This window comes from Pithys albifrons, chromosome 7 (genome assembly GCF_047495875.1).
Source record: "Pithys albifrons albifrons isolate INPA30051 chromosome 7, PitAlb_v1, whole genome shotgun sequence".
NCBI lineage: Eukaryota > Metazoa > Chordata > Aves > Passeriformes > Thamnophilidae > Pithys > Pithys albifrons.
The window spans coordinates 42,182,433-42,210,258 of NC_092464.1; the positions used below are offsets into that span (position 1 = coordinate 42,182,433).

Genomic DNA, 27,826 nt, shown 5'->3' on the forward strand with positions numbered 1-27,826 from the left:
TCAGTGGACTGTGGTTCGATGGGTTTTTTTCTCCTCAGATTAGGCCGTTAGTGTGTTCTAATTCAAATCCCGGCTTCTAAATCATATTAAATAATATAAAGAATAAATCCATAGAACTTTGAAGACACCAATGCTAGAAACAAAGAAATTCCTGCCTCTTTTCCTGTCTAGTGGCATCATCTGCACCTTGTTAGTTTAACAAATGAAGTTGATGCTTATATTTAAATATCTTTGAATCAAACAGAAGTATGACAGAAGATCATGACTTTCAAAACAGACATCTTTGAAAATTACTTTTAAATACAAATTACCTAAGGAATTTTTTCCAGGAATTATGTGGAGAGTGTAAGGTTGTGATCATTTTGTGATGTTATTTAAAGTTTTTTGATGTTGTTTAAAAGATTTGGACTGTCTTCCAGTTTTCAAATACTTACTTGGATGATTATACAGGGTAGTAGAGAAACCTTACTGCTTAAAAAACCCTTCTCTATTTCTCCTTGTAACTAAACAGGGTGTGGTTCCTTGCATATGTGCCTTGCAGGAGAAGGTTTATCAGCAGCCATCTAGTGCTGTTCTCGATCACATGGTTTTGTTGTTGATTATCTGTTGGAGTCACAGGATTTCAGTGTAAGGGAAGCCAAGATAATATTTAAAAATCTATATTTGTCTGCAAGTTGCATTGGCCTGCACAACATAGTTCAGGGTATCTGTTGCTTGCTAAAATTACCCAGTTGTGAGAAGGAAGAATGGCTACCAACTATGCATTTTATCTACACAGATAAAATGTCTCATTAAAATCTCATATGCTGCTTTCCATTGCTGGAAAAAGAATCAAAGCCTCAAAATGATTCAAATGTCAACTGATAAAATGTTGACAGATAGCCAGAAATAAAATCTCATCAGTGAGTTCTCCTTAGTAAACATACTTTAGTAGTACTAGAAGGACTTTAAAAAATTACATTTAGATACTTAAGTCCAAAAAATGTGACTATGTTTGCACAAGCATTTCATGATTTTGTGGTAACTGTAATATTCTGGTCCAAGTCATAACTCAGACATCATTTGTGGACAGAAGTGGTAAGAGGGAGTAGAGCTAAGAGAAAGTTTTATTTTTCATCCAGTTTATCTAAAACTGTCATGGAAATTATGTGTTGCATGTCAGAATAAACCCATTAAGGAAGGACAAAACCAGACAAGGAATGATTCAGCCAAAATATCTACCTGCTTTCTGAGTGTTCAATGCTGATCCTCAAGAGAAGATGTGCAGTATGACTTCCAAAGACAAATTAGTGAGTTGAATCCTTAATTCTGAATTTTAAAAAATACATACTAGGCAAAAATTTGCTTTGTTGTTGGCCTTGCTTTTTTTCCCCCCACAAACATTGCTTACCTGCCTTTTACTTCCCATGCTCTTTCTCATCTGTTGCCCAGATACCAACCTGTCTTTCAAGTGTTCTGAATATCTAGTTAAAACTGGAGGAATCTGTACAAACTGAGCATTCCTTTGGAAGTTTGCTCCTCCTATTTCAGGCCTGAAGAAAGGCATAAGCACCCAAAAGGTTTTCTTCCAGTGCATTAAGTTTTAAGTATTGATTTGCAAACTATGATTTGATATATTTGTATGTTCTAATAATGATAAAGCAGATGAGCTAGATGTTGTTTATCATATAACAATTAAGACATAGCTGCGAGCATAGGTTAGTACTCATAAGATTGAAAGAAACCTTAAAAGAACAGCTGGTAAGTAATGAAGTCATTAGTGAAATTCTTAATACAGATATTTAGAGGAATAAACAAAATGCTAATCAGCTTGCAAAATGAAGGTATTTGACATTATAAATAACTTGTTTCAAACAATCTCTGAAAACTCATACATAAGGATGCTTGATGTCAACTTATGGCTATCAATTTTCATTTATTAAGGAGTTGTCAGTACATGTTTTCATCATCATACATAACACACATGTATGTTCATAAAGACAAAGTTAATAGCATGAGAACTATAATAAACATTTCAAATGTAACTATTACATTATAGATTGTGTCATAGATTGACTTTGCCCCAGTGGTTTACAGAGGATGTCTATATTACAGAGTAGAAAATATGACTGTTATTCTGCTTGTATTAATTTAAAGGTATTTTTATTTCACTGGGCTGAACTCGGATCAGCAGGGCCCTAGACACAAACAATTTCAAAAGAAATAAAGAACTAAAGAAGCTGAATCAGCAGGTAAGAAAACTATATTTCCTAACAGGAAGTGCAGAAGTTACTAGAACCTTCCTCCATAGGGCTTATAGAAACCTATAACCATGCACACTTCTGAACCGGAACTGTAAGGAGAAGAGGGAGGAAAAAAAGGCTACTCTTTAAAAAAGAACAATTTTTTTTTCTCATCAGCTAGTATTTTACTCCTGTGAAGGTAGCCAGTGCTGTAGATTTCCTATCTAATGGCATAGGATAAAATGTGTGACAAGTAATATCTTTTATTGCAACTACTAGCTGGTTTAATGGAAGTCCAAAATCATGTACTAAGTCTACTGCAGACCATTGCCCACACTGGCAAACCCACCCTGGTCATGTAAATTGCCTACACTAGTCCCTTATTTGTGTTGGGGATCATCAGGACTAACCTGTCTTCCCTCCTAGAACAATTTTAGTTGCTGAAGGAGCTATTAAATACTAAATATGAACAGAATGTCCATCCCACCTCCAGAACAGAGCAGCAGAGGATGGGATTACAATTCAAATGAGTATAAAAGTGACACATGCCCAGCTCAGAGGCCAGCTATTACCTCACTTGTCAGAAAGCAAAACAAGTTATTTTTAAACATGAGGAAATATTTATCTTCCTTTTCTGCGTTTTGTTAGTATATCGGCATGATTTAATTCAAACAATGGGGCTGAGACACTTGCACAGTCATTACAGTTCTGCCTGTCGCTGCCCACTTAACAAAAATGGGTTTTGGTTGTCAATCAGAAGGTTTGTGGGTTTTCTTTTTTTGTAAGAATAAATGCTGTGTGGGAAGACGCTGTTTGCAGCTGTACCTGCACAGCGAAGTGCAGGGGTAGCTCCTCACCATGAGCCTGGCTGACACGTCGAGGGGCTCTTTCAGGATCCCAGGAAAAAGCTGCTCACCGCTGCGGTGGCCGGTTCGCTGCGGAGCTCCCCTCCCGGGACCCCGCACTGTGCGGGAGGCGTCCACTGCCCGCCTGGCAATCTTCCCTTCGGGTTGTTTCCCTGTAACCCCGCTGCTGCAAGGAGAGGCGAGCAGGCGTCCCTCTGCGGCTGCCGCTCCAGCAGGAGCGTCCCTGCCTCTGCTCCTGATTGCCGGGCTTCGTCCCGCACCCCTCTCCCCCTGGGTGGTGCGGCAGCGTCTCCCCCGCGGGAAAGAAACCCCCTCAGGACGGAAAACCCCTCGGCTCCTCCCGGCCTTCCCCCCCCCCCCACCCCGGGCGGGGACGCACCGCCTCCGCCCGGCCCCCGCCAGCCCCGGGGGCGCCGCGTCCCGCCCCGTCCGCCCCGCCCCGTCCCATCCCGTCCCGTTCCCCCGTCCCGGGCCGGGCAGGGCGAGGGCAGCGCGGCACGGAGCCATGTCTCACGGGGCACGGGTGATCCGCACCGGGGTGAGCAGCGGCGGCCCCGCGGCCGCGCCGTCCCTCACCGTCGCCTCCTCCTCGGCGGGCTCGGACGCGGAGCTCATGGACGGCTCCTATTTCCGCTCTTGCGCCGGCATGCTGAAGGTGGCCCAGATGGTAAGGGGCGAGCGGGGCGGGGGTGGCCCCTGGGGGCTGCTGTTGGGGCCCTCGGAGCCCTCCGGGGTGCCGCGCTCATCCTTGCGGGACGGCTCCTGAGGCGACGGGTCTGGAGAGAGTCGTCACGGAGTGCTGGGGCCGCGGCTCCTGGCGGGTTTGGTCTCTGCGATGTTGCCCCCCAGCTCTGGCAGCAGGACGAAAAGTTCATGTTCCTCTGGCAAAGCCAAGCGTTACGGTCTGTCAGCAGCTGCCTCTGCTCCTTCCTAAAGCGGCGCCGAGCACTTCTGCTCAGACGAACGTGCATGAGCCCAGAGTAGGCAGTGTTAACTTTTTGTCACTATTAACGGTAAAACCGTGATGTTACAGCACATCGTGGTGTTACAGAACATCGTGCTGCAGTGAACACCTCACTCCTCAGCATGGGTAAGTTTTCGGGCGTGATCTGGTAAGGGTGAGCACCACAGCTGAGACTGCTGGTCCATCTGGCTCCGTGCCCTGTCTGTCAAGAGATCTCCAAGCAGTGACCTACCCTAGTGGCACAGGGAGGGACGTGGGAGATCCATGGCTGAAATTCAAAAGAAATCAATAGCAGAGCCTTCTCAGAATGTGAGCTGATGCCTTAACTTGACTTAGTGCGGGAAATTTAGCTCCATGCAGATGCAGAGTCGATTAACAGATGGATAAGCTCTGTCTCGTGTCTGTGGCACACAATTATCTGTGGAGAGATTTGCCAGCTTAATTACAGCAGTGGCAGTGAATGATGCTTAGGAAAAAGGATGGAAAACATCATGTAGCAATACCTCTAGAATTTTCATCCTGCAAAAATTTGCATCTTGACATTTTGTGTTGGAGTTGTTGCCTTCATCTTTTACAAACTCCCAATGCCTGTTTCCCCCCTGCTTTTATTTGTCTAGTCAGTTTTTCAATATTGTGTATGTTACTAGTGCCCAGGTTCCTAAACTGACATTAGAAGGTTACTGTGGAGTAATATCAAATCCTGAAATTTCTCCTTAAAAGCTGCCCAGTTTCTTCCAGTTCATTATTAGCCATCAGCCCTTAGAAATGAGCCTTGGTAGCAAGAGGCAAAGGTGCATGTGACTGCTCATGGCAACCTGCACTTGTTGAGCATTTGTCCTGCGCTTGGGAGTCCTCAGGATTGTCCCTTACTATGAATTCTGTTTGGTAGGAACACTAACAGTTGTCTGCTGCCTATTTGTTTCTTGGGTTGTTCCCAAACCATTGAGTGCATCTGGAGAACCTCTTCAGGGGACGAGAGACCTGTAGCCCTAAAACAGTAGACTTGTGCATTGCTGATGAGCTAAAAGTCTTCTTGTTTTCCCTACTGTGGAAAGAACAGTTCCTTTTATGGACAAGAAATAAAAAGTCCTCTCCGCTCTCCATCCTGCTGTTGTGTCACTACAGCTATCACAAGTGACTTAAAGCTAGCATGGCATGCTTATTCGTGCTGTAATGTCAGTTTTTGTTGCACATGTTAAGTGTGTGCATACTTCACATGCTTTGCATATTTTCATGTACTGGATGTAAATCTATGTAATTTTATGTAATGCTTCTCATAGTTTACATAAAGTCATGTTTTATCAATGCCATGCAATATAAAATTCATCAGAATTCAAGTGGCTTCCTGTGGTGACTTTAACAGAAACTAAAAAAATGTAAATTATTTTCCCTTTGCACTCTTTCAGCTTCACATTCTTCCATTTTTCTGCTTTCCAGTTTGCCTGTAAATAACATCAGTAGGAGTTACTTGAGATATTCAGGGAACTTTTGACAAATGAACGTCTTTTAATATCACTTATCACAATAGTGTCTTCTCAGATAATTTCCTAAGAAAACTAGATGTTTCTGCTATAGTATGTAGAAATAACAGGATAGGTTAGTTCTAGATTTACTCCTGCACTCAATAAAATAGGGAGAGCTAAATATTTTCACAACTCTCCTTTATCTTTTCTCAGGCAGTGTTTCTCTATGTCCAAAGATCCATTTGTGTTAGCATTCAGTTCTTCTCGAATGCAGTGATGGCAGTATCTTTTTTCTTTAAAATTTCTTTATGTCAAATCTATAAACATTCCTGCACTGGTGTTAACGTGGCTGGTGGGGCTGAAGGAGAACCATTGTACTGGCAGAGAGCAAAAGTAAGGTCTTATCACACTAAGTTGTGCACTGGGCCTCTGAGTGGTTGTGGTTATGAAGAGGAAATGTCACTATTTTTGTTAATCTTTCTTCCTTGGTCCCTTTTACCAAGAAGTAAAGAATATGATAGAAAGCAAGAAAGAAATATTATGTAATTTACTATAATGTTAAGGACTGTCTGTTGTGTTTGCAAGCTAAAAACCAAAAAAAAAAAAAATCTATGTGCATGGAATAATTCTAATAGATGACAACAATATACAATGGAAATTGTTTGAAAGAAATAGAAGATAATTTTACAGCTGTTCTTCTGTAACACAGAAGGACTAAAAATAAGGAATATTGAAGAGATTGTGCCATGTGAATTGCTGCTAATTTCTGAATGTTACCAGTGCCTTCTCTTGAAATTCTGGGTGCTGTGAGAATGAAATTAAGAAGAGCAAGAAGTGTTTCTTGCTTGCAAGCCTACACAAATTCCTTTACTTTTTGCTAAAAAATTTCTTTAACCTTGCAGAATAATTATAGCTTTGCAAAGACAATGTATTTTATGCATTGATTTCATAGCTTAGGGAATGGTCTGCAAATATTTTGAAAATTAAATGGAGGAGAAAACATAGTTATATGATTTGTGTATTTTGTGTGGCAGTAAGACAGTTTGAAACCTGCATTTCCATGTGTGACTATTGCCACTATTAGCTGGGGCTCCATTTTCAAAATCCTGTCTGAATTGTACCTCTGATTTTAATAGATGTTAAAAAGTATCTTCCACGTTTAACTTACTTCAGATAGTTTGTTAATATAGCTTTTGCTTTCTCTTTCCTTTTTTTCCCCTTCCCTTCCCCCCCCCCCCCCCCTTTTCTTCTCCCCATTTTTGGTGGTTGTTTTGGTGTTTACAGTTCTGCCAAGATCTCTTACATTCACAGGGATACACGCAGGATCCCAGATCCCACTGTGGCCACCTCGATTCTATACCAGTACTGTACTAAGTAAGGGTATGGGTGTGTATCAGTGTGCCCAGTACACTTAGACCAGAGAAACTGAATGACTTGAATTTTAGGCAGCCTGACAACTGATACACGTGGCAGTCTTCAGCATGTCACACTAGCTGTGCTCATCTGTTTGAAGCTCGTTTGCTTTGTGCCTGTGCTACTGCTGGTTTGTTTTATGGAAAGACTTTCTAGGAACCTCTGTTGTTTAGCTTGGCAAGTTCTCAAGAAATGGGTTCTTGGAAGCTTTTTGAGGCATCCTGTGCTGTTAGAGACAGCAGTGTGAGTGCGCATCCCTACTGACACCAGGGCGGCTCAAGTGCCAGTGCTGAGAGTTCCAAACAGGTCTGATTCAGCAGAATTTCTCTGAGAGCCCTATGTGCTTTTTATATTTTTACTGCTGAAGTCTGGAGGATGCCACTTATGCTGTAATAGACCAGGTCCTGCTTTCAGCACAACCTGTGTTTGGCACTGGAGCCTATATAGGTATCCCACCATCTTAGGCACTTGGCTGGCAGGAACGGCTGTGCTTGTATTACTGTCCAAAGTGTCTGATGCTGAGACTTGCAGGACTGTGAGCAATACAGACTGAAGAGAGAAAAGGAGTGTTGAGAGCTCACATGTAGGATTAACAGCACAGCACATCACATGATTGTGTAGGTCTTTCAGGCTTCTCAAACTGTTCTTGAGCCTCTGCTTTTTTCTGGACACTGAGGGGTGTGGAGTGCTCCATGGCCTTCTTTGCCTCTCTTTCACCTCCTTCAGATTGGGCCAAGCTAACTTTGGGCACAGTTCAAACTGAAGGTGATTGTTCCCACAATGACACCGCTGTTACTGTTACAATAGCTCTGTCACAGTAAGCACAGCCTCAGAATACAAGGTGTTTTAAGCTAAAAACAGTGCTGATTCTGTCAGCCCAATATGAGCCAGGAAAGAGCAGTTTCACCAGACAGAACAGAAAATCAAAATTAACTTCTCAAGATTGAAGAAAATATTTACAAGCAATTCCAAGGTAAAAGAAGGATAAACTCAGTAAAACTTAACATCATTTTAACTTGTTAAAAATGCTAAGGCAATAGCTAAAGCTTTTCTGCTGAGTATCTATTTAATTTCCAAAGTATGTCTTGACAAAAGGAATGACATGCTTGACAAGTGAATGGCCAACAAGACAGTCTGTAATTCTGAGTAACTTTGAAGTGTGCTGAAACCTCTCTGGGCTATTTGCATACCAACATACAGTAGAATAATAGTATTCAAGAGCATATTCATTCACCTAACACTGAAAGCTAGCAAGTGCTGGTAGTTAGGTTGCTGAAGCCAAGTTCCATTTCTGAACATACTGTATGGTATCAGAAAAATTTACTGGGGAGCTATATTCAGAAAAATTTGAAATATGCAAAGAAAGCAAAATCTGCTTGTGCAAGAGACCAATTCCTAATCAAAACCATTGATACAAGAAAGGGAAATTCGCTCAAAATGCTTGGAATGATTTGAGCGCTACTCAATCTTCTAACTTGATCTTGAGACAGAAACATCTTTTCGTCCATGGAGGTGATTGAAGTAAAACATCTAATTCTTTTCAGCAGCGCTTCAGTGACATACGGTTTTACCTCTATGGTAATAAAGCTGCTCAGTCAGAAGTGAGGGATTCTGGTGACATGCAGAGATGCTAAAACTGCAAGCCTGTTTGTGAGTCCTGTGCAGCCTGCATTTTCTGGTGGATTGAGGAAAACCAGCCCAAGAATGTGCAAGTGCTTTCAGTCTGAACCTGTGTGATAAACTACTGGCTAAGCAGTAAGACATGTTTTTAGAAGCAAAGTTATTTTGAGGCTGAGGTCAGAGCTATGTGTAGCAGATATGTAGGTGCTAATTATTTCTGTTGTTCTGCTACAAGCTGCATAAAAGGACCTTGCTGGGCATACTGAGCAAAGAGAGAAAAAAAGTTATCTAAGATGGCTCCAAAATAAGCAGTAGCAGTGAGGGATGTCCAAGCCTAGTAATTAAACCCAGTTAGGACTGGGAAGTCCTGTTATTTCCACTGAGAACACTGAAACAGGCTGGCTTGGCCAGTTGTACTTTTTCCATGCCTCTGCTCTGGGTGGCCATTTTACAATTTCTGTCCAGGTATTTGTGTAAGAGTTGGGAGCAAACAGAGTTTTCTCTGCATGTTAACCAAGGAGTGCTTCGTGGTAGGCTGACACAGTTTTATTTGATGAGATAAAATTTCTCAGTCTTCAGCCAAAACTTCACCAGCTTAAGGATTTTTTTCTTTCTGTTCTGTCTCCGTGCAGCTGTTCTCAGCTGCAATGATGCAGATGTTCCCCAGGTTACACAGTAGCAGGGAACTAACAGAGCTTTACATCAGCTCTCTGGTTTTCTTTTTTCTGCATGAGTTTTTAGGGAACAGTGCAGCCATAGAGGCTGCTGTCAGCAAGAGCAAGTGTCTGGCACAGACGAGCAGGAAATACATAAGCTTGAAGTGGTTCCATGTGTTTCAAACCACAAGCTGAAAATGTAATCCTTTTTCTTTTTCTGTTGAGCAGGGGAAGGTTTTGAACCATCTGTTTTAATTTGTATCTATCTCTTTCAGCAAAAAAAGAAACTAGTAATTTTTCTGATGTTGAAACTGCTCTAGCAGGCTAAAATAATCAACTCCAGTACATTTTGTAAGACAATTACAGTAATTATTAAACACTAGAAACACTAGGGTATCTCTGTTCTGAATGTGTCAATGAATGTTTTGTTTGTATCCTAAAAGAAGCTTCCTCGAAGCACAAAGTTGGAGTCATCTTTCATTGCTCATTTGACTCACCCAGTAGGATTTGTTGCAATACAATCGTTAGCAACCTGTGTGCACACAGTGCTCTTTCTGTAGAGGTAATTGAACAGGGCTTAGTAAATACATTTTCTGAAACAACTGAAAAAACAAGGAAATGAAGCCCAGAAATTTATCACATCACCTGAGACATGTTTAGTATGCCTGAAAGAGCAGAGTGAAGTATGGGCAGTAGTTTCCTGGCGCAATTGTTTTATGGGAGATTAGATTTGCAAATGCCATTTAAAAGTCTTAATCAGGTGCACATTGTGTCCATGGATAGTAAGTTGTGGTGAAAAGCATGGATTCTTACATCTTTTAAGAGGTGCAAGAGCAGTGTATTCCCTGTCTTCACTCTGTTTGGAGATGGTGTCCCTTTCAACATCCTCCTCTCCAGCCACAGAGTAACAGAAACCAGCAGATCACTTGTTTAAAAGTTCAATCTCCATCTGCTCAGAGCCTATAAATAATAAAGAGCATCGTGACCATGAAATAATAGAATTTTCAGTCCTCAGGGATGTAAGGAGAGTCACCATTAAAACCTCTACCTTGGACTTTCGGAGAGCAGATTTTGGCCTATTCAAAGAACTGATTCAGAGCATACCCTGGGAAACAACCCTTAAAGGTAAGGGGGTCCAGGAGGGATGGACATGTTTTAAGAGGGAGATTTTGAATGCACAGCAACAGGCTGTCCCAGTGTGCCGAAAGGCCAGCCGGAGGGGAAGACAGCCAGCTTGGTTAAATAGGGAGATTCTGCAAGAAATCAGGGATAAAAAGAAAGTTTACAGACTATGGAAAAAAGGGCTGGCTACTTATGAAGAATTTACAGATAGAGCTAGGTCATGCAGGAAAAAAATTAGGGAAAGAAAAGTGGAATTTGAAGTAAATTTGGCTATTTCAGTTAGGGATAACAAAAAGTCCTTTTATAAATACATTAATAACAAAAAGAGGGGCAAGGAAAACCTCCATTCTCTGTTGGACTTGGAGGGAAATATAGTTAAGGAAGATGAGGAGAAGGCTGAGGTACTTAACACCTACTTTGCCTCAGTTTTCACCAGTAAGACAGGTGGCCCTCAAGACAACTGGCCTCTGGAGCTGGTAGACAGGGAGAGGGAGCTGAATACCCCTCCTGTATTCCAGGAGGAAATAGTGACCGACTTACTGAGCCAGCTGGATCCTAACAAGTCTATGGGACCAGATGGGATCCATCCCAGGGTGATGAAGGAGCTGGCAGAAGAGCTTGCCAAACCGCTCTCCATCATCTTCCAACAGTCCTGGCTCTCTGGGGAGGTCCCAGATGATTGGAGGTTGGCCAATGTCACCCCAATCCACAAAAAGGGCTGCAAGCAGGACCCTGGCAACTACAGGCCTGTCAGCCTGACCTCCATGCCTGGCAGGGTTATGGAGCAGTTCATCCTGAGTGCAATCACACAGCACCTTCAGGGTGGACAAGGGATTAGACCCAGCCAGCATGGGTTTAGGAGGGGCAGGTCCTGTCTGACCAACCTGATCTCTTTCTACGATCAGGTGACCCACCTGGTGGATGAGGGGAAGGCTGTGGATGTGGTCTATCTGGACTTCAGCAAGGCCTTTGATACTGTCTCCCATAATATACTCCTGAAAAAGCTGGTAGCCCATGGCTTAGACAAGTGTAGCCTCTCCTGGATTAAGAGCTGGCTGGAGGGTCGGGCCCAGAGAGTGCTGGTGAACGGAGCTGCATCCAGCTGGCGGCCAGTCACCAGTGGTGTTCCCCAGGGGTCTGTGTTGGGTCCAGTCCTGTTTAACATCTTTATTGATGATTTAGATGAGGGGATTGAGTCCATCATCAGCAAATTTGCTGATGACACCAAGTTGGGAGGGAGTGTCGACCTGCTGGAAGGCAGGAGGGCTCTGCAGAGGGATCTGGATAGACTTGAGAGATGGGCTGATTCCAATGGGATGAAGTTCAACAAGGCCAAGTGCCGGGTCCTGCACTTTGGCCACAACAACCCCCTGCAGCGCTACAGGCTGGGCACAGAGTGGCTGGAGAGCAGCCAGGCAGAAAAGGACCTTGGAGTACTAATTGACAGGAAGCTCAACATGAGTCAACAGTGTGCCCAGGTGGCCAAGAAGGCCAATGGGATCCTGTCCTGTATCAAAAATAGCGTGGCCAGCAGGACCAGGGAAGTGATCCTTCCCCTGTACTCTGCATTGGTGAGGCCACACCTTGAGTACTGTGTTCAGTTCTGGGCCCCTCAGTTCAGAAAGGATATTGAGATGCTGGAGCGGGTCCAGAGAAGAGCAACAAGGCTGGTGAAGGGACTGGAGCACAAGTCCTATGGGGAGAGGCTGAGGGAGCTGGGGTTGTTTAGCCTGGAGAAGAGGAGGCTCAGAGGTGACCTCATCACTGTCTATAACTACCTGAAGGGAAGTTATAGCCAGGTGGGGGCTGGTCTCTTCTCCCAGGCACTCAGCAATAGAACAAGGGGGCATGGGCTTAAGCTCTGCCAGGGGAAATTTAAGTTGGATATCAGAAAAAAATTTTTTACAGAGAGAGTAATCAGGCATTGGAATGGGCTGCCCAGAGAGGTGGTGGATTCACCATCCCTAGAGATCTTTAAATGCAGATTGGACGTGGCGCTGGGTGCCATGATCTAGTAAATGAGCTAGAGTTGGACCAAGGGTTGGACTCGATGATCTTGGAGGTCTTTTCCAACCCAATCGATTCTATGATTCTATGATTCTATGATCTTTCACTGAGTTCGAGGGCCGTATATGCTAGAACAATTTGTTGTGTCTCATCCTGATCCAGTAGAAGCTGTGCCTCAGTGAGAGAAGCACAGCTGACCCTGAGGCTCTGGTACCTGCTCTGCATTACTGGGCTATTGTCCCCCAAAGCCAGACAGTGTTTGCTTCTGTGAGTAAGTGTTTCCTCCGCTCCCCTCCCTGGGGAGTCCTGTGAGGTATTCACTCAGTAGCTGAGCTGTCTCCTTTGTCACGTCATGTGTGCTGTGGCCTTGTCCTCCTATTTTGTGGTGATATGTAAAGTACACAGCAGCCAGAAATTGCTACTTTCTGTACTCAGAGATCAAACTCTGAAATTGCTGTGATTTCCTTTCATCCACCTGTGAGCTTCCTCTTTGCGTAACTCAGATTTTTAAGGGTCACTTGATGAACAGAATGGTGGGGTCAGATGTGCCTGACTAGTCAAGGCTAGGTGTCTGCAGCTTTCAAAGCCAAGACAAACTTGCCTGCTGTTCTTGCAATAGCACCAGCTGCAATGCTTACGGCTTCCACTTCTGCTCACAGCTTCCCATAAGGAAAATAGAAGCATGAAGCTGCCTTCAGGGGGAATTTCTTATAAAGGTTTTGGTGTTGTTTGTTTTTTAGAAGTACCACTGGTGAATTCAAGAAACAAGTCCTGACGGCTGGGAAAGAAGTATGCTGTTAACAAGAGATGACCAACAGCAGCTGCAGAAGTGCAGAATGACTTAGCCTATTTTCCTCAAGTTTGTAATCATGCTCTGTGAGAGCTCTTTTCTCTGACTGGGAAAAGCACAATCCCCCGTTGCTGCTTCTCACCTGCTGGCTAGTTGAGCCTTTTGGCAGTTGCTTGAGTATACAACTTTTTAGTAGACACAGGAGTGCTGTCCCAGTGTACTTGAGAGGCCTGCGCGTCTCCAGGCAGTCAGTAAAAGCTGTCAGCTGTGACAGTGCCACAGGGGATTTTCATCTATTCTCATTTTTCACCCTCATTCATTGCTCTTCACTTCTCTGGCACCTTGCCAAGCATCAAATGTTTGCACTTAGAAAAGGTCATTCCTTTGTGTGCTAAGGCCCAGCCTGATCAGCAGCCAGGTTGTGATGATGCCAGATGATCTGGAAATTGTCATGTTGTTTTCAGGAACTCATCCCTGTTTTGTCCTGATAAAAATTATGATGTGCCAGCACAGCTAACAGTGTGGACTTTGGTGATGTAACCAAGTGCTCCTCTTACTCGAGGAGACCTTGCTCAAGGCTCTGTTGCCGTGGCCAGCGAAGCCTTTGCTGGTGATGGTGGATGTGAACTTTTTAACTGCTGTCTGTGCGCCTGCCAGCTGTCAGTGTGGTATTCTCTGAGGCAGGGAGCGATAGGGCAGGTGTCAACTGACAGGCAGAATCAGTCAAGCACTAAATGCCTCATACAGTGAGAACAGGTTGTGTTGTGAGCAGCAGCTCTAAGGGGAGTGATGAACATACTGCTTGATGAGGCTTTGCAGGCGGAGGCACTGAGACTTCACTGTGCAGTTCTCAAGTTATCCTTGATCTCAATAACAACTTCCAGGAAGATGAGATTGGTTTTTAGGGTTTGTTTGTTTGTTTGTTTGTTTGGGGGGTTTTGAGGTTTTTTGTGAATCTAATTTGATAGGTTAGCTAGAATGATTGCCATGAGGTACTGGTTTTATGTTATATGTTTTTATCTGAGTTTTAAGAGGCTGTGTGCTGCTAGATATGTATTGGATATCCAGGTCAAGGTGGAAACTTTGCAGCTTGCTGTGCAGAGTTTGTGGGTGTTTGTTAGTAATAAATAAACACTGGACTTCAAGCAGCCAGCCAGTCTGAGGTAGGCTGGGCTGGTCAGCCAACATGGGCTCCTTCTCTGTAGCTGGCATTGCCATGCATGTTTAGTGAAACCATTTTTAGACAGCCATCAAATTTTTCTACAAGAGCTCTGTAGCTCACAGGTAAGGAGTAAGCTCTTTCTGTGTGGTATATCACTGGCAATATGGGACTATATTGACTTTTAAAGGGGAAACAATACAAACAACCCAAACAATATACCTGAGAATTGTTCAAAGCAGTGGTTTCAGAGGTGCCTTGCTCCTACAAGGAACTCATCTTTCCAGCTGACTAAAAGGAAGCATGGCAAGTGAGTCTCCTGCCCACAAGGAGGGCTCTCTCTCCAGACCCAGGGCTGGTGAGTTCTGTGTTGCTTTTGCAGCACCAGCCTCAAAGTACAAAGTTCTCTGGCAATGTCTACATACCCTACATGTTTTTGAACCTTCATGAGCATGTATATTCCTGTGCATCATTGTTGGATTCCATTCTGCCATTCAGAGCACTGTTCTGCTATTGCTAAAGGCAGTTCAAACCTCGTAATTTTTACGTTCTACCAAACCAGCTTGTGCTGGCCTACAGTTCTCCTCCCAGTCATTTTCTTTTTCTTGCCTCAGAAGCACCTCTGTGCTTGACGCGATGTTTCTTTGTCGACTGTGGACTGTTTTCTGCTGTCGTTCTGTCTGAAACCTGGGTTTACCAGGTCAAGAGAACAGTTAACATGGCTCTCCAGGGAGATCTAGGTGTTGCAATTGCTTGCTTTGCAGAAGAGAGAAGTAACAATCACAGCATGCTGTGCAATTTCTGAATCTGGAGAGATCTGGTTATATCAATCCCTTCATTTTTTGCTTGCTATCACCAGATCCTCAACTTTTTACTAGAGGACTCTGGAGATTCAAGTCACTTGCAATGTTTTTTACTTTCTATAATCTTCTGAGTTATGACAGAGGGATTGTCCCTGCAAGATAGATGTTGTCCTACAGTGAAGTGCAGTAGGAGCCACGTACACACGTGCTTTTTGCAGCAATCAGGTTGTCTGTTTCTAAATGGACTTGTTGGTGTAGGACACAGATTGCCAACAAGCACCACAACTGGAAGGAGGGCAGAGAGCACAGGCCAAGGTAGGGATTGTATTTTTGCATCTGCAGAAAAAAAACCCCAACCCAGTTATATAGAGGATGTATCTCTGCTCTTACCTGAAAGAGCAGGTGAGATCTGATTTGGGGATTATGACTTGATGGGAGAGACCACTGGAGCAGATGCAAGGCTACCTGTTACCTGTTGCCCACTTAGAGAATTCATTCCTTATTAATAGATGAACAACCTACATGCGCACAAAGTACAGGGCTCTTCTGGCTTTGTCCAGAGTAGTCCTTTCAGTCATTGCAGGTGGCACCTCTTTGAAAGTCAGAGGAAAAGCAGCTGTGATTCCCACAGTTAGAAGCCTGCTGGGGCATTTTCAATATTTAAAATTCTGATCCTATCCTTTGCAGCCAGGCTAACAGTCAGCTGTGCTATTAATACTGTTTTGCAATGAGTTTCATGTGTTTGGGGAATTGTTTCTAACTTGCCTATGGTGCTTGTGCAATGTTACTTAGTTGCTGCAGTATTTTGAGTGTTGTGTGTGCATCTGTGATATAGATTGAAAAAAATATACTGATAATACTTTTATAGTTGAAATGTTTTGAATTTGATTTTTAAACAAATCGGTTAAAATTGGATTGATGAGAAAACAAAATAAAATTATGAGGTTATTGTTGGCAGCAAACATTTAATTTTTTTATTAATTCACTGCCTGATGACAATATAGCATATTATTTGCCACAAAACTATGAAGTCCTCAGGTTTCAGTTAATAAAGTGCAGGATTGTGGTGTGCCTTTCAGCGTGGTGCAACGGCGGTGCAGGCGGCTGTGGGGGTTGAGGCAGGAACTAGTTCAGCTGGCAGGGGCAGGGTTGGAGTCCTGCATGCACTGTGATCAGTGGTAGGCAGGACTTAATGGCAGCCAGTCATTATAAAGAATTGCCTTTTTAATGACCATGGTTAACACCCTGCAACAAGGGCTCTTTCATATTGTCTTTCATATGTGGGTTCTGGGATGCTTTCCTGCCACTGAGGCCTGTGCCTGAGCAGATAGATAACTTCTTAGTAATAGATAAAGAATACCACTTGCTTGTACTTAGCATTGTCCTCTTATCAGAGTTGTAGAGGGTCTGAATAAGATTATTTTGTCTTTCCTCACCCTTCCACCATTTTTATCTTCAATAAATAGCCTGTGGATGGTGGTGCACAAAAGTCACTTATCAGAGGCCAGGCAGCCTCCTTATTTTAGCAAAGCAGCCAGACAAGAAGGAAATCTGCCCAGACACAGGGGCTGAGAGATTATTGTGCAACCAAAACCTGACTGCTTCACAGAACCATGCACTTGAAGGCAGCTGATTTCATCTGTCATTAATGAGGTTTCAAATGGACTGTGTTTTTTATCTTCTTTTTCTTGTAGGGGTTTGTCTCTTACAGCTCACATTTCCAACACTGCTCTGGAAGAAGGAAAACTCGATTACAGCAGCAGCCAACATTGCTGCTTAAATTAGCTGAACCAGTCTTGCATGATCTACAATTGTAACCTTGGCCTGTGCTTTGCTTGTCATTCTGTTTTGGGAAGCTGTTAAAAGTATTTTACTCTACTAGAAGTATTTACTTAATATTATGTGAGCGTTGTTTCACTATATTGAGGTGTAACATTTGGAAATGCACAGCTGCAGTCAGTGACATTTCTCCAGGGCATGGTTATCCTGATTGGCTCACATAGTGATGGAAAATTCCATTTACCATCTTGGCTGGTGTCATAAGATGGAAACTTTGACATTTTTTCATTCAAATACAAAAAGCATTTAGCTCTTGTTATGTTGCTTTTTTACAAAAGGTGTGATGAAACTGTATGAGAGTCAGTGCTGTCCCTTGCTCCAAATCTGTAGACACAGTTTTTGTACAGTTGCTTGCGCTAGAATGTGGATAAGTTTTAAGAGAGTGGAAATCGAACAGATTTTATCAATTCCATGGGTAGTTCTCAGGGTCCTCCTCTTTTCAAATTCAGGAGGAGGGATATTTAAAGCAGTACAAAGGTTCATCAGTCCTCCAGCAAGCACAATGGATGGAAAAACACTTTCAGTTATTGCCAACTACCAACTGGAGACTGGTAAACCAGAGTTGCTGCCTACAGTCTTTGTGCAGGTGTGTAGCACTGTACTGAGTCCTATCCCCTGACATTTTTCCCTGAATGGTGCTAATTTTTAGTTAGCTAATTGCAATATGTGTCCTGACGCAAGAGAGTGGAGAAGATAGCTAGGACACGTTAAAAGAGGGAGTTGTGGTGCACTGGCATGTGTAGAGGGAAATTCAAATGGGGCAGAATGAGAGATACAAAGGAGAAGAAATGCAGAATGTAATGTAAGGAAAGAGTAGGAAAGAGGAATAAGCAGGGACAAAAAGAAAGGAAACATTGGAGTCAAAAAGTTACAGTATGACTTCTTATGGGATAGTATAGTAGAGGGGGGAACAGTAAATTATAAACAAGAAAATATTCTGAGAAGCACAAGGATGTGGTTGTACATTGGCAAAGAAATTAAATTATGAGAACACAGCACTGAGTGGATTACATGTGATGCTGAGTATGTCACAGAATTATGATAAAACTTTGAGATAAGAGTTGTAGTGTTTTTCTAGAACTGGGTACCCTGAGGCAATTTTGCTTCTTATTAACATTATCTTTCCTCCCTGCAGTTTGGTTGGCATTTCACATCTTATTTCTATATAGGAAAAGAAAATTATTATCCACAGTTTAGAATTACATGGTAGGACAGCAGTTTCAGGCTGTTGGTTCTGTATATGATCTTGGGATTTGCAAAAACCATATTCAGTGTCTTTCTGCAATGAAGATTTTTAATATTGTTCTTGGTACTAGAAAGCAGCAGCTGGAAATCCAGACAAGGGGTAGGCCACATACAATGGATTAATCCCAGACAGCAGCCAAACATCCCCTCAACCTCTCACTCACTCCCTTCGCCTGTAGGATAGGGAGAAAATAGAAGGAAGGCAAAAAGATCCATGGATCAAGAAAATGACAGCTTTTAAGGAAAGCAAAGCTGCACACACAAGCAAAGCAGTAAATTCCTTCACTACTTGCCATCAACAAAAGTGTCCAAGACCAGACTGGATGGGCCTCTGAACAATCTGGTCTATTGCAAAGTGTCCATGTCCATGACAGGGGAATTGTAAATAGAGGGTCTTTAAGGTCCTTTCTGACCCAAACCATTCTGAGTCTATGATTCTATATGCAATGGTTGCTTGGGAAGAGAAACACCATAACCTAAAACATTTCCCCTTAAACCTCTTTTTCCTGAGATTTTGTCACTGACCACGACATCATGGCCTGGAAAATCCCGTTGCTCAGTTGGAGCCAGCTGTGACTTGTCCACTTGAGAGCTTGCTCTGGGATTAGGGGAGGGAGAAAAGAGAAAGAAAGCGTTGCTGCTGTGCAAGCACTGTTCAGCAGCAGCTGGAAGACTGATGTGCTATCAACACATTTTAACCACATGAGTTGCTGTGAAGGCAGTTTGTATCACACCCACAGCCAGCACACCACTGCAGTACGGGGTGTTACACAGGCACAGGGGAGAGGGTAACCTCTACTTCACAGTCATTAATTAGAATTGTGGAAGAACAGCTGGATACGAGTGAGTGATAATGTGCGGTACAGAAAAGTCAGGGATGGTCAAGAGGATAAGTGGTAAAGTAGTCCAAGCATGAAAGATTACACTTCCAGTTAGAAAACAATTTATTTGCAATGTCCTGTGCATGGTGGGTTTTTTTGCAAAACATGATCACAGTCTATTAAAAGTAAATAAATGACAGACAGGAAATAAATACTGATTTCCATTTTACAATGAGCTAGGACTCTCATGTTTATCTTTTGTGCTGTGGTAGCTACAGATTGACCACAAAGCAACTCGCAGAAGACCAACCAGCCTTTTGATGCTGTTTGCTTGTTTTGTGGTTTCCTCCTCAGATGGTTTTCCCACATGCTTGTGTGTTGTATCTGGGATCTGTTTATTGTTGGTTTGGGCTTTTGGATGGGAGGACGTGGCAAAAAAGGGTGAGGGGGTTTTTGTTTGGTTTTTCTTTTTAGTGGGCATCTATTCTTATTTACACTGTAAAGGAAAACAGTCATCTTGCCCTAGATGTTTATTAGTTGTGCTCAAAATTTTTGCCTTATTTTACATGTCTAAAATGTTTTGAAGGTGAAAACCTTTAGCACAATAAATGTGAAGTCCTTATTAGTCCTCACTTGGTGAATGGGGGAGCTGCAGTGGTGAAATACATGATTTACTGAAATTCAGACAGAAATCTGGTTACAAAACTAGGGTCAGGATTCAAGAGAGTGACTTTCAATTCCTCCTTTGTTGTGTCAGTGTTTGCCTGTGGAAATGGGCCTCTCATGCTCAGAACATTAGGCTTTCCTTTAGAGGAGGTTGCTGTCAGTATTGGAGATCATGCTGGATTTATGTTTGTACAGGTAGCTGTGTCTGAGGAAAATTTACTTCTCTCCAAACATTACAAAAGAATGAAGTATTGGTAGTAAAACCAGAGCTTTATTTATGACATCCATTTGAGCAGGACAGTAGAAAAAGATCATACAAAGCACTTGCAGAGATTGATTCCTGAGTTATAAAATTGCTCTGTGGTCAGATAAACTACAGCCTTCTACTAGGAGCAGAAAATGCTCAGGGTCAGCTGGCCTGTAGGTAACATGGAGAGCTAAACAAGGCCTTTCCTTTGTTACCCTCAGGGCACTAGTGAGTAAAATTGCACCTCTCTTGACTGGTGGGAATGCAGCTCTGCCTGCAGCTCTGCCCCTTCCTTGCAGCAGGTGATTCTCTGTTAAGCTTCTGAACTTGCAGGTTTGTCCCACCCAAGCTTTTCCATCTTTGCCAGGCATTCCAGCAGGACCCAGTGTTAGTGAAGGGGAGCACAGCCCATTAGTCCTGAGATGCAGGCAGCTCTTGGGCAATTTTGTGGTGACCTCCGTGACTGATGACAGGACTGGAAACTGCAGGGGGATCTAGACACATAAGAGGTGGAGGGTTGTGTTTCTGGCTTGCTCTGGGTCCCAGCATCATGTCCAGCCCACTCCTGTGAAGATAGGATGTTTGTAGCGAAGCTTTCTCTGCAACCTGATAGCATCAGCAGCACTACAGTCAGCCAAGAGTGAGCACAGGGAGTTAGGTGGAATTCAAACCATCTGAAATCAGAAGTACAACAGCATCTGGGCCTAATGCAATGGGCCTTTTTTCCAGTGTGCATTTGCTTTAGGAGTAATTGGAATTTGGATTTTATTCCTATATATAATCTCTTCTTAATACCAAAGCACGATTCCTGTCCTTTCCTTAGGAAGGTGTTAAATTTTCCTGCAGTGGAAGGTTTACTTTCTTGAAGTCTTGATGCACATTTTCCTTGTTTTTTTACTGAGTGCAATAATGACCGGTGGACTTCGATGCTCATTCTTTGTCAGGGACAAGAAGAAACAAGGTGAAAACCTGCTGATTTTTTTTAAAAAAACCAGCATTCCAGGGAACACTTCAAACAGCAGTTTGTAGCACAGGGAAAGAGAATCTATCCCTCTTGTGCAGTCCTTCCCTATCCTCTCTAGTCTGAGAAGTACAGAAGGAAAGTGTGGCATTCTGAACAGATCGATGTAATGTCTATGAGAAGGAAGGATGACCTAGGGAATTACAGACTGGTCATCTTCACCTCAGCCCCTTGGAAAATGATGAAGAAAATTCTCCTGGCAAACATCTCCAAACACATGAAGGACAAGAAGGTGATCAGAAGTAGTCAGCATGGATTTACAAAGGGGAAATCATGCTTTACCAGCCTTACTGCCTTCTGTAGTGAAGTGTCTAGTTTGGTGGACAAGGGAAGAGTGATGGATGTTGTTTACCTCGGTATTAGTAAAGTTATGGTCTCCCATAAGATCCTCACAGACAAGCTGACAGGGTATGGGTTAGATAAGTGGAAAGTGTGATTGATTAAAAGTGTCTGAATGGCAGAGTGTTGCAGAGGGTTGTGGTACGAAGTCTCTGAGGCCAGTCACTAGTGGTGAACCCTGGGTGTCAGTACTGGGGCTGATACTGTCCCACATCTTCATTAATGACATGGATGGTGGGGCAGAGTGCACTCTTGGAAAGTTTGTGGATGATGAAAAGCCTGGGAAGAGTGGCTGATGACCCAGAGGGTTGTGCTGCCATGGAGAGGGACCTTGACAGTCTGGACAGAGAGGAATGTCATCAAGTTCAGCACAGGGAAATGCCAAGTGCTGTGTCTGGGGTTATCTGAGGGTAAGCCCCTCTGCACAGTACAAGAGTGAGAGCCATTTGGCTGGAAAGCAGTTTTGCAGGGAAGACCTTGGAATCCTGCGGGACAAGAAGCTGACCAGGAGCCATCAATGCGCTCTTGTGGCAAAGGTGGCCAACAGCATCTTGGGCTGCTTTAAGAAGACGGCCATATGAGGAAAGAACAAATTATGTTTCATTTTTTGGTAGAGCCGAGTTAACTTCAGATCAGAATGGAGCTTAGGCTTGCGAACATATGTCAGTGCCATTCAAGAACCCAACATTTTCCACAGGCACCTTGAAGAGGATGTTGTTATCTCGTCTCTAGCTCAAAATAGAGAAGAGAATGCAGATTCTGTAAGTCTTGAAGACTCTGTTATGTCTTTTCTGTCTGGTAAGTCATGGAGTACCTCCTGGCAATTGCTGACTGCGTTTAGCTCACATTGACTTCACTGTGAGATAATTCTGATATATAGCAGTGTCCCTAAACATCCTTCATGACTTACTTCAAATATGTGGTCCAAAGGAAAGTCAAGAAGTGGATTAGTTTAAGCAAGTCAACTTCTATGAAACAATATGGAACTTTATTTAAATCCAAAATTCCCTCCTTGGAGTTGATTGATGCATAAGTTCTTAGTTTTGCTTCTCAGAAATCAGAAAGCACTTAAATGGTGTCCTGCTGTGTGTCCCTCACCACTTTTGTAATGCAGGTCTGGAAATATTGTGGAGCACAATGAAATCTTCTGACTGACCATCAGTTGACCTGCATTTCTGGTCACACTGGCTTGCTGGCTATGTGTTACATGTGTGCTGCTGTCACGATCTGTGAAATGCTATACTGAAATGGAAATAGCAGTGCCCTGGATTTTTTTGTGCCCTCAGTTTTTATTTTCAAGGTGTATTAACCTGCTACTCTGAGCAGAGATGCATAAAGAACACTCATAACATTTGATCACTTTAGTGCTCTGCCATTCATTTCTCTCCATCTCCCTCTCTGTGCCACAGGCTGACTTCTAAGATCTATGTTGAACTGTATCCCAGACAGTTACATATTCATCATTTTGTCATTCTGGAAATGGGAAACCCAGGGGGGAAGAAATACAGTCATCACCCAGTATATCATGATAAACCAATATCTGGTGAAGAAACTTCAGTATTTGTCACTTTTAAGGAACAAATGATATTATGTGGCCCTATTTCCTACATTTGTTAGCATTATTTTTCAACATGTGGGTTTTAAACTCTGTACCTGGCAGCCATGCAGGCAATATAATATGGCAGACAACTGTTATAAAGTTGTTGATAGGGTGTCCTATGAAACAGAATTACGTGCCTCTGATCAGAAGACCCTCTTTAGAAATTGCAGATAAATCTCATATTGCAAAATACTTATAATTACTTATAATTACTTATACTAAGTAAATATTTGAAAGAAATACCTGTTACCATGCAGTGATTTCTTTCAACCTATGTGCTGATCTTAAATCAAAGAAGGGAAAATTTTTGCTAATTGGTTTTGGAGTTGTTTTAATTGTGAAGTAGGCTTGAAATGGAAAGCATGTTTGTTCAAATCCATGGTTCTACCCCATCTGTAGGAGCTGAGCAGATTCTTCACTGTATTTTCCTGTTTCTGAGGAATATAACACAGATGAATTTTCTGTCCTTGGATGGCTCACATTCTTCTTTCTGCTTCTCAGTCTTTTACACCTTTTAATTGAAAAGAAAAATACTTTTATGCTTCCATGAAATTGAGAGAACTGGGTCTAATTTAGACTAAGGGTTTTTTTCTCATGCTTTTTATTATTTGGATGGTGGTTGTACTTCAAGGATCCAGCCCTCCTTACCCTTTGTACACCATAAAAAAGTTGCTGAAGTTAATCGTTCATGCATGAAATGAGCAAGTAGGCAGATTTAATGTTTCTGTGAATTAATGCTTCCTTCTTGATTTGTACAGTGTAATTGAAACAGGGAACTGATTATTGTGAAGACACATGAATAAAGGAGACCCCATCTAGCCTTTGGTGATTAGAAAAGTGTTGTCCTCATCCCACCTTCATGCAAGAGGAAGACTCAGTGCTTGCTGTGACTTCTTGTTGAGGCTTCCATAGAATGGAATGTCATTAAATTGAGTTTATGTTATGAAAATAATAGTTGTGTCTTGCATAATTTCAAATGTTCTCCTAGATTATAGGGCAAATGTTCTCCTCACTGTTCAAGGTATTCAGTGGCTAAGCCAGACAACTCTTCTTAACTGACATTAAGATTCAAAGCACTGGGATGGATGGTCTGTGGCCACCTGATTCAGAGTGGTACTGGCTGCTGCCGTCCTGCCTGCTCAGTCCTTCCTGTCTTTTCCATTGGAATCCTAACTTCACCCTCACATTTCCTTGCTCACCTGACCCTGCCTTGTGTGATGGCTGAGTCAGAGTAAAGCTATTTGCTTTTTATTTAGTAGTTCACTTTTCTGCTGGCTTCATACACTGAGGTGGCTCAGCACAGATGAATGGAGGAGCCAGCACATGACAAAGGGTGAAATCAGGGCAGGAAGGAGAAGATGACAGATGCCATGGCCCCTCATGAAACCACTGCTTCATGTAGACCTGCTATACGTAGACATTTATTAGACCAAACTGCATCCAAATTATCTCAGAATTGAAGAACTGGGCCGGAGTTCTTTAAATGCTGAATTATGAAGAGTATTGCTTTGTTGTTTTCTATGAAGTGTGGCATATCAGAAACCTCTGCCATGCTCAAGGTCTAAAGCTTTGTGCACTTAGGATTCTCCAATGGTTAAGCAGTGAGACCCAGAGGTCGGGAGTGGTACAGACAGAAGCACTGAACATGCAGGATGCTGCTCTCATGTCACACGCCCAAACCAGAGGGCAAGAACACATTTTGGGAGACAGGGACAAAGCAGTATCATGCATTTCCAAAGGCACCTGTAATCTCCATTCTTGAGAAGCACAGAATATGATGATCTAACCCCAAGTCCTGTGTCTACTTCAAAAGTGAGAGGAGATGTAGGCTCACTGTAGTGCAGAAGCCCCTCACTGTCTTGAATTGAGCATCACTTACAAAGCTAATAACAACTACATGGACTACCACAGTAAAAATAATGCAGCTGGACCAGCTCTGACAAATAGCTTAGCCACTCGTGTGGGGAAGAATCTGGAGCAGGTGAAACCTGGTTAACACTATGGTAAGGAGAATCTAAACTATGTTGTTTGGTCATTGGGGTTTCTTTTCTCTCTTAATCTTAAGGAATTTATTCTGATAATGAATGCAGTTCATTAGGAGTTTGGAAGATGAGTGGGCAGGAAAGGATGATGCAGTCTTGAAGTTCAGGCTTCATCAGATAGTTTTTTAATGTCTAGGAGAAGCACTTAAAATGTGAATCATTATTGCTGCTGGCTGACTTTGGGGGAACTAAAAATTACAGTGGCTGAAAGTATGCATTGATGAAGTCTGTAATAAGAAAATATTTTAGTATCTTCTCAGTAGATTTATTTCAATCACCCAGGTTAGCCAACCTGGTGGAAACGGCAAGATTACTAAAATAAACAAGTAGTTTTAGATTTTAAAAAGTGAAGTAGTTTTTATTGTTTGCAAGCCTACAGCTGAAAGCTGTACAATAATGTTTTATAGTTTCATGTGGCAATGTTAGCATATTAAAGCTTTGGAAGTGGGGTGAGTTAATCAATTCCCCCAAATGTTATTATTATTTGCTATGATTCTGCCTTACAATCCTCTAATACTCCTGCTCTGTAGGTAGTAGAAAAGGAAGAGTAAAAACTGTTAGCTCAATTGCAGCCAGGTCATTCAAATTTGTGTGTGAAAAGTGTAACTAAGTGAAAGTAATGGTGCATCTGTTCACAGACACCTCCATTTTTACAGCTTTCAATTATTTCCTTCTGAAAGTCCATGGGGTTTAGTTATTTCAGTCGATGGTGCAATTCCATGCATTTAGTTCCTTTTCTTTATTTGAGACCTTTTCTATTGTACATAGAGACTTCTTCAGGTTAGGTTCTCCAGGCTGAAACCGCTACTTTCCTTGTGGCAGTTGGTCTTTTTCCCACTCCTAATGGTTGCTTCAACTCATTTATTAGCAGATTATAAAACATTATTATCATACTCATTACTTTGTCCTCCATTTTGTTGGGACCATCCAATTTACAATAGATATTTGTCTTCTGTTTCTAAGTGCCATCTCCACGACCCTCTGAGCACCACTGTAAAAATCTTCAATGCACACTTTGTCTTCCAGATCTCATTGCTGATTGGATTCATCAGTGTAAATAACTCTCCATGGACAGACTACAGTGCATACAGCTTCTTTCAGATTGTCACCATGTGCGACTTGGTTATGATTTTGTTCTTCTACATTACCCACATTTTCAGGATCTACAGGAAGCTCTCTTGCGTTAGCTGGCCACTTGCGGTAAGCCTGTCACATGGCCTGGGCTCCTTGCCTCTCTTGGGGGTTGGTGTCTCAATTTCTTAGTCCATTTTCTTGTGCTGTCTCACAGTGATAGGCTGTCTTTTTCTTAATTCTTTTTTGCCTTGTATGCAAATCCTTTCATTATTAGTATTCTATTCAGCAGATGCTGTAATTGCAAGATTTTTTAGCTGATTTGGATCAGATCCCTCCCTTCTTCACACAGATATAAATCCAGATTTACTCCATGGAAGGCAATAGTGTTATTCTGAGACAACTGAAAAGAAGCTACTGATTATCAAGCCTTGAGCAGATGGTTCCTAGCTCAGGTCATTTAGAGCAGTTAAGGGATTGCTAAAGTACCAAATCATAGCGTTAGAATTCATGTACTACATCCTGTCCCAAAATAAAGGCAGTGAGTGCTATTTAAGTCAAATGTGTCTCTTTTTGGTATGGTTTTAGGTAATGTAAACAATAGCAAGAAATAGAAGCCTCAGCCTGATTACCATAGCCTGGCCATTCCTGGGATATCCTGCAGGATTTTCCTGCCTCATTCCCACATTTCCCGTACACATCCATCTCTCATATCCCAGCAGAGAACTAATGAGCAGCATAGAAAATGTGGGACCTGAACTTTCTCAGTAGCTCTGGGTCAGGTCAACTAACAGAAGAGTTCTGTATGGAATGATGGATTTTAATAACCTCTTAGAACACGCCTCCCTTTGCACATAGTGACATGTTAGTTCTACAGAGGAAGGACCAAAGGAGTGGGGAAAACCAACTGGAGACATATAAAAGGAATTTGAAATCCAAGAATTGGTTGGATGGCATTTAATGGAAGCTGTGTAAATAGTTTACAGATCTAAGATAACAGTTTGTCCATCCATCCACTTCTAACCAGAGAGAAAAATTTAATTTTCTTCTCCTTTAGCTGAAGAATTTGGTTAGAGTTTTTCTTTTTAAATGTATGTCACCACTACCTGTCTCTAAAGGTACTTATTTTTCTAGAAATAATACAAATGTAGGTATTGAAATAAAGGATTAGTAAGCTAATAAATGACAGTTTGGTAAAGCAGCATTTAATTTGTGCATGGTTGTAACAGGACAATGCCATTTTGGCCTCTGCGTAGGCTGCTTTCGTTTTTTTGTCCTGTGTTTAATCATTCCTCAATGTTCCAGAGCCACTATTGAGTTCAAGGCAGTGAAGTTTGTGGCTGCTCAGCTTCAGAGAGTTTTGTGGGATGTGATGCTTGAACACTGCTGCTCTTGACAAAATAAACAACCTCCTTATCAGTCACACATTTAGGTATCTTTAGAACAGAATAGGAAGATGTGTGAGAGACTTTGGGAAACTACAGCTAGCACTAAGATGAGTTCCCTGGCAGGATTTCTACATTGCAATCAGGGGTGTGATTTGTAGTCAGTAAAGTTGCAGTGGTTCAAGAGGTGCTTCAGCACTGACACCTTTTATAGCTTGGAAGTATTTTTCCAGAGGGGCACTCTCCTGGCCTTGCCAGGGGTTGATCCTCCACCTAATTTAGCCTTTGATAAATCTGTTGCACCTCTGCCCATCCCTCAGACTCCTCTAAAGCAGTGGTGTGTGCATGGCTTTATTTGCTGTCTCTAAGGAGGCAGTGGAGTGTCTAATTTGCCTGCTGCATCATGGACTTGCCAGAGAAGCCTCCTCATGGAAATAATGTATTCTACCAAATGCAGGGGTTGGG

General features: G+C 42.5%; 1 protein-coding gene across 3 annotated transcripts in view; it reads left to right on the forward strand.

The window, feature by feature from the left end:
- Positions 1-3,524: 3,524 nt before the first annotated feature.
- The window catches only part of CMTM7 (CKLF like MARVEL transmembrane domain containing 7), a 29,966-nt gene continuing 5,664 nt past the window's right edge, over positions 3,525-27,826 (forward strand). Inside the window, exons 1-2 of one of the 3 annotated variants that reach the window (XM_071561147.1) lie at positions 3,525-3,755; positions 25,932-26,105. In XM_071561147.1, coding sequence (XP_071417248.1) covers positions 3,594-3,755; positions 25,932-26,105 — 336 coding nt within the window. In that variant the 5' untranslated portion in view covers positions 3,525-3,593. Of the gene's footprint in view, positions 3,756-4,131; positions 4,179-15,351; positions 15,401-25,931; positions 26,106-27,826 lie in introns of those variants that run through there. The other 2 variants (XM_071561149.1, XM_071561148.1) reach the window with 2 other exon arrangements.